The sequence below is a fragment of the Amblyraja radiata genome, chromosome 45 (assembly GCF_010909765.2).
Source record: "Amblyraja radiata isolate CabotCenter1 chromosome 45, sAmbRad1.1.pri, whole genome shotgun sequence".
Taxonomy (NCBI): Eukaryota; Metazoa; Chordata; class Chondrichthyes; order Rajiformes; family Rajidae; genus Amblyraja; species Amblyraja radiata.
The window spans coordinates 5,532,016-5,548,233 of NC_046000.1; the positions used below are offsets into that span (position 1 = coordinate 5,532,016).

At 47.3% G+C, this 16,218-nt stretch overlaps 1 protein-coding gene across 1 annotated transcript; it reads right to left on the reverse strand.

Annotated features, from left to right (window-relative positions):
- Positions 1-5,061: 5,061 nt before the first annotated feature.
- On the reverse strand, positions 5,062-5,913 carry LOC116968442 (zinc finger protein 239-like; the record flags this gene model as incomplete). The annotated part of the gene is made up of 2 exons (XM_033015207.1): positions 5,062-5,710; positions 5,789-5,913. Coding segments are annotated over 2 exons (774 nt in total), but the record flags the coding sequence as incomplete, so codon positions are not given.
- Between the last annotated feature and the right edge of the window lie 10,305 nt (positions 5,914-16,218).

Genomic DNA, 16,218 nt, shown 5'->3' on the forward strand with positions numbered 1-16,218 from the left:
GTGGATACAGTGGGGTGTGTCAGTTAGTAATTCATGTGGAATGGTGGCAGATGGAATACAGCCATGTCTCTGGTAACACACTTAAGGAAATTAAATTCTGATTAAACATGTAGAGGAATTGGCAGGGATCAGAAGCACATTTGTGGACAGAGGAACATGTGGTGCAAATCCGTAGCTCAAGAGTGGATTGGGCAATGAAGAGAGCATTTGTTGTGCTTGCTTTTATAGCCCCAATCATTGAGTATAAGAGTGAAAAAGGGAAGGTAGACACAAAATGCTGGAGTAACTCAGCAGGTGAGGCAACATCTCTGGAGAGACGGAATGGGTGATGTTTCGGGTCAAGACCCTTCTTCAGACAGATGATTAAAAAGAGAAGGTACACAAAAAAGCTGAAGAAACTCAGCGGGTGCAGCAGCATCTATGGAGCGAAGGAAAAAGACAACGTTTCGGGCCAAAACCCTTCTTCAGACTAAAAAGGGATATTGCTGTTGTACAAAACGTTGGTCAGACTGTACTTGGGAGTATTATTTATGTCTGGTCAGCAGGCTACAGGGAGGGATAAGGTAGCAGTGGGTAAAGTGCAGAAGAGTTTTTTAGGTGGGCTTATTTTGGACAGTCTCTTGAAATGAGTCTCTTAAATCTCTCTCCTCTTGCGTTAAACCCAAGCTCTCTAGTTTTAGAAACCTCTACCCTTGCAAAAAAACAGCATTCACTTTATTTACGGCCGTATGAATTTGTACACTTCAGTAGGTTTACCCCTCAAGCCTCCTAAAGTTTAAAAGTTCCACCCTCTTCTTAGAACATAAGCCCACAGGTCGTGAAAACATGCAGGTGAATTTATTCTGCACTCTCTAGTTTAATGACATGCTTCTTACAGCTGATTGACCAGAACTGTACACGGTACTCCAGCAACGACTTGTACAGCTGAATCTTGATGTCTCAATACCCTTCACAATGCCAAAGTCTTCTTCCCCACACTGTCCACCTAACTTGGTACTTTCTGGGAACCATGAGCCAGTATTTCTGAACACACTCCAGCGATCTCCCATTTAATGTACAAGTCCTGCCCTGGTTTGACACATCGAGGTGCAATACCTTACACTTGTCAGAATTAAATTGCATTTTGAATTCCTTCGCTCACCTTCTAGCAGCACCATCTGATCTAAATCTTTTTTTTTTAAATTTAAAATATTTTTATTAGAAGCAATGTACAGTCGTATAAACCATGGCATATAACATAATACATTTTGTGTACAACTTCTTGTTTTAAATTTATCAATAAACAAATAACAAATGTAAGAAAAGAAGAACAAAGAAGAGATTAAGTAAAGTAGTGATGTGTGGGCCCCAAAAGTTAATGATTTTGTGGATCGATAAAGAAAAAGAGCCCATAAGGATGTGGAGAAAAACAGAAAGCCAGAAAGGAAAAACAACAGAAAAAAAAGAACAAAGAAGAATTAGATAAACAAAAAAAGAAAAACAGAACAGAAAAGGAATATACCTACTTCATATCTTTCCACACCCCTCACCCAGTTCTGAAACTGTTAATTTCCTGAGTTGTGTTGCACTATATTATACTTGTAATAAACCAATGAAAGGAGACCATATCTTTAGGAATTGTTCTGATCAAGATATAATATTTCGGACATGCTGGTGATCCACATTTTAAGCGTTGGGGTGGGTGCCGTTATCAGACCATAGTTAAGAAAACAATTTTGAAATGAAGTTAGCTCAGAGCAGGCTTCCATTGTTCCGAAAATAATCAATTCTGTGTTGGGGTCCAAATTTATTTTGAATAGATTTGTGAAGATTTCAAAGATTTCTTTCCAAAATTTTTGAAGTTTTATGCAGGAGATGAAGGAATGTGCTATAGTTGCTTCTTGAGATAGACATTTATCACAGATGGGGGAAACATTTGGAAACATTTTATTCAATTTGGTTTTCGAGTAATATAGTCTATATAAAATTTTAAATTGTATTAGGATGTGTCTTACATTAATCGAACACTTATGCACATAAAACAAATATTTATTCCATCTGTCTTTAGAAATTTGTAGATAGTTCCTGTTCCCATTCTCTTCTTATTACATCTGCCAACAGTATCTCTATATTTAGAATAATATTATACAAGTATGATATTAAATTATTTCATTCCGCCTTACTGTTCATAGAAACATAGAAAATAGGTGTAGGAGGCCATTCGGCCCTTCGAGCCTGCACCGCCATTCAATATGATCATGGCTGATCATCCAACTCAGTATCCTGTACCTGCCTTCTCTCCATACCCCCTGATACCTTTAGTCACAAGGGCCACATCTAACTCCCTCTTAAATATAGCCAATGAACTGGCCTCCACTACCTTCTGTGGCAGAGAATTCCAGAGATTTTTTGTTCTCATCTCGGTCCTAAAAGACTTCCCCCTTATCCTTAAACTGTGACCCCTTTTTCTGGACTTCCCCAACATCGGGAACAATGTTCCTGCATCTAGCCAGTCCAACCCCTTAAGAATTTTGTAAGTTTCTATAAGATCCCCCCTCAATCTTCTAAATTCTAGCGAGGACAAGCCGAGTCTATCCAGTCTTTCTTCATATAAAAGTCCTGACATCCCAGGAATCAGTCTGGTGAACCTTCTCTGCACTCCCTCTATGGCAAAAATGTCTTTCCTCAGATTAGGAGACCAAAACTGTACGCAATACTCCCACCAAGACCCTGTACAACTGCAGTAGAACCTCCCTGCTCCTATACTCAAATCCTTTTGCTATGAAAGCTAACATACCATTTGCTTTCTTCACTGCCTGCTGCACCTGCATGCCTTCTTCAATGACTGGTGTACCATGACACCCAGGTCTCGTTGCATCTCCCCTTTTCCTAATCCGCCACCATTCAGATAATAATCTTGGAAGTTGTGGGGAGTTGTCCGACTGCCCTGCGGCTACAGATATGCATGGAGGCAAGAATAATTTCTTAACATTTCTGGAGATGGTTGGCATTTTCTTTCATTATTGATAGCACAACCTGAATTCTGAAGAATTCCAAAGAGCACAGTTGTCAAAGTTTGTCTCTTAAAGAAAGCAGACAGCAACAAAATTGTTAAAGGTAAATCAAAACAAACTTTTAATCAATTTGCCAACCGGGAGTGGCGAGATCTACAAAGAGCACACACGTTGCTCAGTGCTTCTCGGGCTCCACTCAAAGAACAAAGGAAAGTTAATGTAATTAAACATTTTCTTATCAATAAAACACCTTCTAAATCTGAGTGAAAGATCCGTTATCTAAGGGAAACAAGGGAGGCTGGACATATATTTGCATTGTCAGCCTTATTCTCAAATCTTGGCACAGCTTCTGTACAGCTGCCCATTCCAGAAGAACAAATAACTCCATTTTGTTTTCAAATGACTTCCATCTTGGTTCCAGAATGGGCATCCGTCTGTGAACTAAAACAAGCTTGTAAGACGTGGATGAAATCCATTACCTTGTCCTTAGATGGGACAGACAGGTCAGACAGATATCTAATATGGTGCTGTGCCCAGACAATACATCTCTATGTTAATACATTGTTTCAATGATTAGTATAAAACGTAATGTGTTACGTAATGCGCCAAAACGGTCTTTAAAAAAACACTATAAAATACTGAAGAAAGCTGGAAAATCGAAGGTAGACAAAAATGCTGGAGAAACTCAGCATCTATGGAGCGGAGGCAATAGGCAACCTTTCAGGTCGAAACACTTCTTCAGACTGATTTGAGGGTGGGGCGGGAAGAAGAAAGGAAGAGGTGGAGCCAGTGGGCTGAGGGAGAACTGAGAAGGGATGTAGAAAGTAGGGACTACCTGAAATTAGAGAAGTCAATGTTCATACTGCTGGGATGCAAACTGCCCAAGCGAAATATGAGGTACTGTTCCTCCAATTTACAGTGGTCCTCACTCTGGCCATGGAGGAGGCCCAGGACAGAAAGGTCGGATTACGGAATGGGAGGGGGAGTTGAAGTGCTGAGCCACGAGGAGATCAGGTTGGTTATTGCGAACCGAGCGGAAGTGTTCGGCGTGTGTGCGTGAGTCTGAGAGAGTGTGTGTGAGAGAGAGGGAGTGTGTGAGAGAAAGCATTAGAGAGGGACTGTGAGAGAGACGGGGGCCCTATACAACTGTATAGGGCCCCCGTATACAGCCCTATACAACTGTAGAAGAACCTCTACTCCTATTCTGAAATCCTCTTGTTGTGAAGGCCAACATTGCATTAGCCTTCTTCACTACCTGCTGTACCTGCACGCCAACTTTCAGTGACCGGTGTACAAGGACACCCAGGTCTCGCTGTACCTCCCCCTTTGGGGAAGGTGCAGAGATGGTTAACCAGAATGGTTTAAAAACAAGCAACTGCAGTTGCTGGCTTACAAAAAAAAAAAAAACAATGTGCTGGAGTAACTCAGCAGGACAGGCAGCATCTCTGGAGAGATTGAATGGGTGACTGAAGAAACGACCAGAAACCTTACCCATTCCTTCCTCCATTTTGTGTTTACCTAAACAATGCCTATCCATGTGGCGGTGTGCCAGCAGGCTGGAGGAGCGGGCAAAGGCCTTGACACAGAGCGGGCAGATGAAGGGGCACTGGCCGGTGTGGACTCGCCGTTGCTCCAGCAGGTGGTCAAGGCGGGTGAAGCCCTGACCACAGGACGGGCAGGCGAAGGGACGCTCACCGCTGTGGGTACACCGGTGCTGCCACAGGCTGGACATGCGGGTGAAACCCTTGAACACTCAGCGCACACAAAGGGTCTCTCTCTGGTGTGTATCAGCTGGTGCTCTCGCAGCCCCCGTGCTCTCTTGTCACAGTGGGAGCAGCTGCTCGCCGACGTGGGACCGCCGGTGCTGCCGCAGCCCCCGCGAGCTGTCAAACTCCTCACCACAGTACGGGCAGTCGTAGGGCTGGCCACTGGTGTGCACGATCTGGTGAGACAGGGCATGGGAGCCCCTGGCAAAGTGCTCTCCACACACCGGGCTGGGGAAGGGATGGTCGCCGGCGTGCACCCGCTGGTGGTACAGCAGCTTGGAGGGGCGGGTGAAGCCCTTGCCGCACTGGGCGCAGGTGAAGGGACGCTCGCCGGTGTGGGTGCCCTGATGCTCCCGCAGTTGACTGGACCGGGTGAAGCCCTTGCCACACTGGGCGCAGGTGTAGGGGCGCTCGCCGGTGTGGGTGCGCTGGTGCACCAGCAGGGTGCTGGGGTGTGTGAAGCCCTTGCCGCACTGGGCGCAGGTGAAGGGAAGCTCGCCGGTGTGGATGCGCTGGTGCATCAGCAGGTCATTGGACTGGGTGAAGCCCTTGCCGCAGTCTCTGCAGGTGTAGGGGCGCTCGCCGGTGTGGGTGCGCTGGTGCCTCAGCAGGTTGCCGGAGCGGGTGAAGCTCTGGCCACACTGAGCACAGGTGTAGGAGCGCTCCCCGTTGTGGGTGCGCTGGTGCTTCAGCAGGTGACTGGACTGGGTGAAGCCCTTGCCGCAGTCGCTGCAGGTGTAGGGCCGCTCCCCGGTGTGCACGCGCCTGTGCCTCTTCAGGTCCGTGGAAGACTTGAAGCCTTTGCCGCAGTCAGAGCAGGTGAAGGGCCGTTCACTACTGTGCACCCGCCGGTGCACCCGCAGCCCCGCCATCCGGGCAAAGCTCTTGCCGCAGGTGTAGCAGCAATAGGGCTTCTCGCCCGTGTGCACCCGCCGGTGGGCCTTCAGGTCACTCGTCGTCTTGAATTTCATGCCGCAGTCGGAGCAGGTGAAGGGCCTCTTGCGGGAGTGCACGCTGTTGTGCCGCAGCAGGTTGTCGTAGCAGATGAAGCTCTTGCCGCACTCCGGGCAGTCGAAGGGGCGTTCTCCCGTGTGCACCCGCTGGTGGGTCTCCAGCCGGCCCGGCGTCGGGTAGGCCTTGCCACACACGTCGCACTCATAACGCTTCTCCTTGTTGTGTCCCGTCATGTGGTCCTCCATCAAAGGTCAGCCCCTCGGAGCTCAGCCCGCACACTGAGCAGATGGGGGGGGAGGGGGAGGCTCACCGGCACCCTCGCTGCCCACAATGGCCGCTCACGTCCCTGTCTCTCCGTCCACAGCAACAGCTCCTAAACCCTGCAGGAGGGGAACACAGAGGGTCAGCACGCTGGCAAAAAGGACATTACCAGCACATATTGGGTGCGTTTATGGCGGAGGAAACCGTTATATAATTCTGCGAGTCACAATGGCGCAGCGGTACAGTTGCTGCCTCACCGCCAAAGACCCGTGCTCAATCCTGACTACGGGTGCTGTCTGTGCGGAGTTTGTACATTCTCCCCTTGACCTGCGTGGGTTTTTACTCCGAGTGCTCCGGTTTCCTCTATCATTTCAAAGACGTTCAGCGTTGTAAATTAATCGGACTCCGCAAAATTATTAAATTGAACCTAACGTGCGTAGGATAGTGCTAGTGTACGGGGTGATCGTTGGTTGGCGCAGACTCCATGGCCGAAAGATCTGTTTCCGCGCTGAATCTCAGAACTAAACTAAACCAAAGGGTCTCGACCCAAAATGTCACCATTCACTCTCTCCACAGATGCTACATGACCCACTGAATTACTCCAGCACTTTGTGTCTATCTTCTCCACAGATGCTGCCTAACCTGCTGAGTACACACTCTCTCTCTCTCTGTCTCCGTCTCTCTGTCTGTCTCCCCCTCTCTCTCTCTCTTCTTTCTCTCTCTCTTCTCTCTCTCTCACCCTCTCTATCTCTCTGTCTCTCTCTCTCTCCCTGTCTCTCTCTCTCTCTCTCTATCTGTCTCTCTCACTATCTCTCTCTGTCTCTCTTCGTCTGTCTCTCACTTTAGAAACATAGAAAATAGGTGCAGGAGGAGGCCCTTCGAGACAGCACCGCCATTTATTGTGATCATGGCTGATCGGCCCCAATCAATAACCCGTGCCTGCCGTCTCCCCATATCCCTTGATTCCACTAGCCCCTGGAGCTCTATCTAGCTCTCTCTTAAATCCATCCAGTGATTTCGCCTCCACTGCCCTCTGTGGCAGGGAATTCCAAAAAATCACAACTCTCTGGGAGAAAAAGTTTTTTCTCACCTCAGTCTTAAATGACTTCCCTTTATTCTAAGACTGTGGCCCCTGGTTCTGGACTCGCCCAAAAGGAATATTTTTCCTGCATCTAGCTTGTCCAGTCCTTTTATAATTTTATATGTTTCTATAAGATCTCCCTCATCCTTCTAAACTCCAGTGAATAACCTTTTCAATCTTTCCTCATATGACAGTCCCGCCATCCCAGGGATCAATCTTGTGAACCTACGCTGCACTGCCTCAATCACAAGGATGTCTTTCCTCAAATTAGGAGACCAAAACTGTACATAATACTCCATATGTGGTCTCACCAGAGCCCTGTACAACTGCAGAAAAACCTCTTTACTCCTATACTGAAATCCTCTTGTTATGAAGGCCAACATTCCATTAGCTTTCTTCACTGCCTGCTCTACCTACATGGCAACTTTCAGTGACCGGTGTACAAGGACAGCCAGGTCTCGCTGTAACTCCCCCTTACCTAACCCCATTGAGATAATAATCAGCCCCCTTGTTTTTGCCACCAACGTGGATAACCTCACATTTATCTATATTATACTGCATCTGCCACGCATCTGCCCACTCACTCAACCTGTCCAGGTCACACTGCAACCTCCTAACATCCTCTTCACAGTTCACACTGCCACCCAGCTTTGTGTCATCCGCAAACTTGCTAGTGTTGCTCCTAATTCCCTCTTCCAAATCATTAATATATATGGTAAACAGTTGCAGCCCCAACACCGATCCTTGCGGCACTCCACTCACCACTGCCTGCCATTCTGAAAAGGACCCGTTCACTCCTACTCTTTGGTTCCTGTCTGCCAACCAATTTTCTATCCATGTCAACACCCTACCGCCAATACCACGTGCTCTAATTTTAGCCACCCGTCTCCCGTACAGGACCTTATCAAAGGCTTTCTGAAAGTCTAGATACACTACATCCACTGGCACCCCTTCATCCATTTTACTTGTCACATCCTCAAAAAATTCCAGAAGATTAGTCAAGCATGATTTCCCTTTCATAAATCCATGTTGACTTGGACTAATCCTTTTACTGCTATCCAAATGCCCCATTATTACCTCTTTAATAATTGACTCCAGCATCTTTCCCACCACCGAAGTCAGGCTAACTGGTCTGTAATTCCCCGTTTTCTCTCTCGCTCCTTTCTTGAAAAGTAGGATAACATTAGCTATCCTCCAATCCACAGGAACTGATCCTGAATCTATTGAACATTGGAAAATGATCACCAATGTGTCCACTATTTCTCGAGCCACCTCCCTGAGCACCCTGGGATGCAGACCATCAGGCCTAGGGGATTTATCATCCTTCAGTCCCATTAGCCTACCCAATACTATTTCTCGCCTAATGAAAATTTCTTTCAGTTCCTCGACCCCCTTAGATCCTCTGTCCTCCAGTACTTCTGGGAGATTGTTTGTGTCTTCCTTAGTGAAGACAGATCCGAAGTACCTGTTCAACTCTTCTGCCATTTCCTTGCTCCCCATAATAATTTCACCCGTGTCTGCCTTCAAGGGACCCACATTTGACTTTGCTACTCTTTTTCCCTTAACATATCTAGAGAAGCTTTTACTGTCTTTTTACTGCCCGTTTTGTTTCCTTCTGTTGTCTTATGAAAGTTTCCCAATCCTCTGGCTACTCTTTGCTGTGTTATACATCTTTTCTTTTAGTTTTATTCTATCCCTAACTTCTCTTGTCAGCCACGGTTGCCTCCTACTCCCCTTAGAATCTTTCTTCCTTTTTGGAATGAAATGATCCTGCATCTTCCGGATTATGCCCAGAAATTCCTGCCATTGCTGTTCCACCGTCATTCCTGCTAGTATCCCTTTCCAGTCTACCTTGGCCAGCTCCTCTCTCATGCCTTCATAATCCCCTTTGTTCAACTGCATCATCGCCACTTCCGATTTAACCTTCTCCTTCTCAAATTGTAGATTGAAACTAATCATATTATGATTATTGTGACTCTCTCCCTGTCTGTCTCTCGCTCTCTCTCTCTCTGTGTCTCACTCTCTCTCTCTCTCTCTCTCTGTCTCACTCTCTCTCTCTCTCTGTATCTGTATCCCTCTCGCTGTCTCTCCCTTGGTCTCACTCTCTCCCTGTGTCTGTCTCTCTTTCTCTCTCCCTCTCTCTGTCTCTGTATGTCTCTCTCTCTCTGTGTCTGTGTGTCTCTCTCTCAGTCTCTGACTGTCTCTCTCCCTCTGTGTGTGTCTCTCGCTCTCTCACTCTCTCTCTCTCTCTCTCTCTCTCCCTGTCTCGCTCTCTCTCCATCTCTCTCTCCGTCTCTGTCTCTCACACTCTCTCTGTCTTGCTCCGACTCTCTGTCTCTTTCTCCCTCTCTCCCTTTCTCTGTCTCTCTCTCTCTGTCTCTCCCCCTCTCTCTCTCTGTCTCTGTACCTTTCTCCCTCTCTCCTCACCTCTCTCTGTCTCTCACTCTGTCTGTCTGTCTGTCTGTCTCTCTCTCTCTCTGCCTCTCTCTCTCTGTCTCTCTCCCTCTGTCTCTCTCTGTCTCTGTATCTCTCTCCCTATCAATTCAATTTCAATTTAAAAACTTTATTGGCATGATAAAATACATTGTTATATTGCCAAAGTATAAAACATGACATACATATTTAAAATGCATAAGTATAAAGGATGGGTTGCACTTGAACCCGAGGGGGACCAATATCCTGGCGGGGAGATTTGCAAAGGCTACTGGGGATACTTTAAACTAGAACGGTTGGAGGAGGGACACAAATAGAGAAAGCTAGTAGACAGTGTGTGAGGCAGGAGGCCCCTTAACTTTCTGCGCTCCAAAGAATAAAGACCTAACTTGTTTAACCTTTCTCGTTATGTCCTCTTGTTTGAATCTTCCCTACTCTCAATGGGAAAAGCTTATCCACGTCAACTCTGTCTATCCCTCTCATCATTTTAAAGACCTCTATCAAGTCCCCCCTTAACCTTCTGCGCTCCAAAGAATAAAAACCTAACTTGTTCAACCTTTCTCTGTAACTTAGTTGCTGAAACCCAGGCAACATTCTAGTAAATCTCCTCTGTACTCTCTCTATTTTGTTGACATCCTTCCTATAATTAGGCGACCAAAATTGTACACCATACTCCAGAATTGGCCTCACCAATGCCTTGTACAATTTTAACATTACATCCCAACATCTATACTCAATGCTCTGATTTATAAAGGCCAGCACACCAAAAGCTTTCTTTACCACCCTATCTACATGAGATTCCACCTTCAGGGAACTATGCACAGTTATTCCTAGATCCCTCTGTTCAACTGCATTCCTCAATTCGCTACCATTTACCATGCACGTCCTATTTTGATTTGTCCTGCCAAGATGTAGCACCTCACACTTATCAGCATTAAACACCATCTGCCATCTTTCAGCCCACTCTTCCAAATGACCTAAATCTCTCTGTAGACTTTGAAAATCTACTTCATTATCCACAACACCACCTATCTTAGTATCATCTGCATACTTACTAATCCAATTTACCACACCATCATCCAGATCATTGATGTACATGACAAACAACAGATCCCTGAGGCACCCCAATAATCACCTGCCTCCAACCTGAGTTCAGGGCCATGATGAATTTATCTCCACTATATGAAGCCCATCTGTAAGTGTGGTTTAGTTTATACAGCTTACTGGGTTCCTTTTTTACGTCTTTAGTTTGAACAGGAAATTTTAAGTACACATTGATTTGACTATTGTCTGAAAGAGGGGACTGCTGCCTAACAGTGAATGCACTGATAGTGCATGGGTCTATGTCAGTAATTGCGTAGTCTACCACGCTGGACCCAAGAGCTGAGGAATATGTAAACCTTCCCAGCGAGTCCCCTCTGAGCCTACCATTAAACTATGTACCAGGTCCAAGGCTCTCTTTCTCTCTCTCTCTCTTTCTCACTGTCTCTCTCTGTCTCTCTCTCACACTCTCTCTCTGTCTCTCTCCCTCTGTGTCTGTCTCTCTCTTTCTCTGTCTCTGTTTCTCTCTCGGTCTCACCATCTCTGTCTCTTTATCCCTGTTTCTCTCTCTGTCTCTCTCTCTGTATCTGTATCTCTCACTGTACCTGTCTCTCTCTTTTTCTCTCCCAGTCCGGACCGCTCCCGCTCCCCTCATCCCCGACACCAAATGGGTAGGGGGGAAACTCACCTGGCCGCCCTCAATGAGAGAGGGGGGAGGGAGAGAGAGAGGGGGGGAAGAGAGAGAGGGGGGGGAAGAGAGAGAGGGAGGGGAAGAGAGAGAGGGAGGGGAAGAGAGAGAGGGGGGGGAGAGAGAGAGGGGGGGGAGAGAGAGAGGGGGGGGGGGAGAGAGAGAGAGGGGGGGAGAGAGAGAGAGAGAGTGGAGAGAGAGGGGGGGGGAGGGGGGAGGGAGAGGGGGAGAGAGGGGGGGGGGGAGAGAGAGAGAGGGAGAGAGAGGGAGGGAGAGGGGGAGAGAGAGAGAGAGAGGGAGGGAGAGAGGGTTGGGGGTGGGGGAGAGAGAGAGAGAGAGAGGGAGGGGGGAGGGTGGGGGGGGGGGGAGAGAGAGGGGGGGAGAGAGGGGGGGGGAGAGAGAGAGAGAGAGAGAGAGGGGGGGGGAGAGAGGGGTGGGGGGAGAGAGGGGAGAGAGGCCGGAGACTGGAGCCGCCGCCCGATCCCCAGCTCCGCCCGCGGCTCAATCCCGCCCTGATCCACCGGAGCCTCTCACTCACTCACCGGGTTCACGGATCACCCCGCGCCCACGCCTGGAGGACCATCGGCGCTCGGCTCACCACGCCTGGACGACCGACTGGCCTGGGAAGAGAGAGAGCGTTCACCATCCCATTGGGAGACGAGACCGAAGCAGGGCCACAGCCCGGAAATGACGTAACAGCCGCGCTGCCTTCCCAAAGATAGACCAATGGACTGACGTGTAGTACGCAACGGAACGTCTCTCCGCCATTTTAGGAATCAGACCCCGATCCCCGTTCTGCCTCTCGCAGTTTAATCCACGTCAGTCCATTGGATTTTGCAGTTTATCTTGGTCTATGATGCGACCATTATGATCTTTGGTTATAATAAATAAGATGCTTCTTTTAAAAAACATTTTTTTAAATAAACTGCGTATAAAATGAGCAACAATGCGCAATGAAAGGTGTCTGGACCATATGCATTCTATGATCTTTGGTTTAATTAGTGTTGTGGGGGGAACGGTGTGTGTGTGTAAGGTGCAAGATAGAGATAATAGATTTCAAAGTTCCTCATGGATCAGAAGCAACTTTGATTTAAAGCAACTCATGATGTACATAAGCCATAAAGGCAATTATATTTGCCTTTATATTTTGTTTTTGCCTGTAAGATGTAATGAACATAAGCCATCAGCCGTTGGGTCCAAGCATCATACGGGAGGGCTGGTCACCAACGCAATATTCCACCTCTCCACCAATATTGCTCGCCAGTGGGGGGGGGGCTGTCTGTTGCGCTAGTATGGGTGTTGCGGGCCGAAGGTACTGGTTTCCAGAGGGCTGGTATAGACATTGTGGGCCGAATGGATACTTGGGCTGGCAGCCAATTGTTGCAACGATTTTAAAAGCCAAGGCGAGGCAAACAATTGGGCTGCAGCCACCTGACAACCAAGATTCATTTTGTGAACACAAACTTGTTAAAAAGGCGAGGCAAACAATTGGGCTGCAGCCACCTGACAACCAAAATGCATTTTGTGAACACAAATTTGTTAAAAAGGCAAGGCAAACAATTGGGTTGCAGCCACCTGACAACCAAAATTCATTTTGTGAACACAAACTTTTTAAAAAGGCGAGGTAAACAATTGGGCAGCAGCCACCTGACAACCAAATTTCATTTTGTGAACACAAACTTTTTTAAAAGGCGAGGCAAACAATTGGGCAGCAGCCACCTGACAACCAACATTCATTTTGTGAACACAAACTTTTTAAGGATTTAGTGTACCTTCACACACTTTTTAAGGATGCTTCATAATTTTACATGCTTCTATCTTGTCATGTCAGCCTCCTTTACTCCAGAGCATATAGAATACAGCCTGTCCTATCTCTCCTGATAACTCAAGCCATCCCAAGCAGACAACATCCGAGTGAATCTTTTCTACACCCTCTCCAGCTTAATCACATGCTCTCTGTGGTGTGATGACCATCACTGCACACAATACTCCAAGAGCAGCCTAACGGACCATTAGTACAATTGTAACATGGCGTCCCAATCCTTGTACAGTGCCTCGGCTGATGAAGGTCTTCCTGCCCACTCTTTCAGTGAATCCTCTTCAGATCCTTCTTCTCACCTCACATCCAGCCTTGATTCCCGTTATCTATTGAGCTGGGGTCAAGGAAAGAGCGTTCACGTCGCGGCCCTGTTTCCACCAATCTTTCCACCACCACGCACACGAAGCACAAGACAGACACCATTGTATGCAGTTACCTAGAATCACTACCAGGTAAGAAAGGCGAGAATTACACTCAGAACGTGGTTGCAATATGGGACATGGTACCTGAGAATGTGGTGGATGCAAGGTGAACTAGTGAACTAGTGAACAAGTATCTGGAAGAGCTCTTCAAGCTTTGAAGTGTGGAAGGTTATGGACCAAGTGTTGATAAACTGGACTGGTACAGTGGGGCTCTTGATCGTCAGTATGGAGGGCCACATGGGCCGTCTCTGTACTGTACAATCCCATTTAACCTGAGGAAATGCTGGGACTGCAGCTATTTACAATATAATCAATGATTTAGATGAAGGGATTCAAAGTAACATCAGGAAATTTGCAGATGACACAAAGCTGGGTGGCAGTATGAACTGTGAGGAGGATGCTATGAGGATGCAGGGTGACTTGGACAGGTTGGGTGAGTGGGCGGATGCATGGCAGATGCAGTTTAATGTGGATAAATGTGAGGTTATCCACTTTGGTGGCAAAAACAGGAAGGCAGATTATCTGAATGGTGTCAAGTTGGGAAGAGGGGAAGTACAAGGAGATCTGGGGTTCAACACTCACTGAAAGCATGCAGGTACAGCAGGCAGTGAAGAAAGCTAATGACATGTTGGCCTACGTAACAAGAGGAGTTGAATATAGGAGCAAAGAGGTCCTTCTCCAGTTGTACAAGGCCCTAGTGAGACCACACTTGAGGCAGGAAACATGTTCCCAATGTTGGGGGAGTTCAGAACGAGGGCCACAGTTCATGAATAAGGGGTAGGCCAGTCGGAACGAAGATGTGGAAAAACTATTTTACCCATAGAGTTGCGAATCTGTGGAGTTCTCTGCCTCAGAAGGCAGTGGAGGCCAATTTTCTGGATGCTTTCAAGAGAGAGTTAGATAGAGTTCTGAAAGATAGCAGAGTCAGGGGACATGATGAGAAGGCAGGAACGGGGTACTGAATGTGGATGATCAGTCGATGTGGCTCGAAGGGCCGAATGGCCTTTTCTTCACGTATTTTCTATTGAAACCCCTGGGTCCCTCAGAATATCAACATAGAATGATCCAGCTGGAAAACAGGCCCTTCGGCCCAACTCACCATGCTGATTAAGAATATCATCCAACCAAATCCCATTTCCTCTTATTTGACCCATATCCCTCTAAACCATTCCCATCCATGTACACATCCAAATACATAGATACATAGACAATAGATGCAGGATAATTGTATATGCTTCTATAATATCCCCTCTAATCCTTCAAAATTCCAGTGAATACAAGCCCAGTTGCTCAGTTCTTTCATCAGTTGACAGTCCCACCATCTCGGGAATTAATCTTGTGAATCGACGTGGCACTCCCTCAATAGCAAGAATGTCCTTCCTCAAATTAGGAAATGTCCTAATGTCTTAAGTGTCCTAAAATGTCTTTAAATATTGTGTTCGTGCCTGCCTGAACTATTTCCTCAGTTAACTTGTTCCATATACCATCACCCTCCATGTGAAAACAATGGCCCTTGGGTGTCTATTAAATCTTTCCTGTCTCACCTCAAATCCATGCCCTCAAGTTGCTGATTCCCATACCCTGGCAAAAGGACTATGTGGGATCACCCTCTCTATGTCCCTCAGAATTTTATAAACCTCGAAGACCAATTCTCAGATTTCCACGATCTAAGGAATAAGGTTCCTGTCCAATCTCACCCCATAACTTCAGGTTCAGACAACATCCATGTAAACCTCCTCTGCACTCTTTCCATTTTACTGGCATCTTTCATTTACCTTGGTGACTAAATCTGAACACAATACATATGCAGCACCACCAACATTGTGAACAACAGCAACATCAACATCAACGAGCAGAGGTTTCAGGGGGTCACTAGAAATGGAGGAGATTACAGGCAGAGTGAGGGGAGAGGGTGAAGGAGGGGTTGCTGCACAAGGATGAGAATGGTAAAAGTGAGTGAGGGAGGGAGGGAGCCGATAGAGTGAGGCACTAACACACACTCACTGTTCACTGCCCGGCAAGGAGGAAGAGAAGACCCCGATGGATGTCCACAGTGGAGGAGCAGTTAGGCCCACAAGACTCCACCAGTCAGGCCGCAGATCCACACGAGAATGGCAGAGAGCAAGGACCAGCTCGTCTGATACAATCGCCGCCTTCTCTATCTCTGCAAACCACAAGAGCATCCGTGCGATCACCTCTCATTCGTCTAAACACCACAAGTACCGAGCGAGCGAGCGAGCGAGCGACCCCACTTCAGTTCCGTCCTTAACCTCAGGCTCCATCCCCGGGCCCAGGCCGCTCCCCCTCCGTGGGCCTCGTCGCCGACCCGCGCCCGGACCGGCCGGTTGCCGTGGCAACGACGTCAGTGACGGGTCGCGGCCTCTGTAAGTGACGTCAACGCGCAAATTGCTTAGTGAATGTGGACACAAAAAGATGTAGCAACTCAGCGGGACAGGCAGCAGCATCTCTGTAGAGAAGGGATGGGGGACGTTTCTGGTCCACACCAAAGATCCTATAGCAGAGCTTATAGGATCTTTGGTCCACACCCTTCTTCACACTGGCTGGGGATAAGGGAAACGTGAGATATAGTCGGTGATGTGGAGAGATAAAGAACAATGAATGAAATATATGCAAAAAAGTAACGATGATAAAGGAAACAGGCCATTGTAAGCAGTTTGTTAACGATATTTAAAAAGGTTAGATGTGGCCCTTGTGGCTAAAGGGATCAGGGGGTATGGAGAGAAGGCAGGGATGGGATAT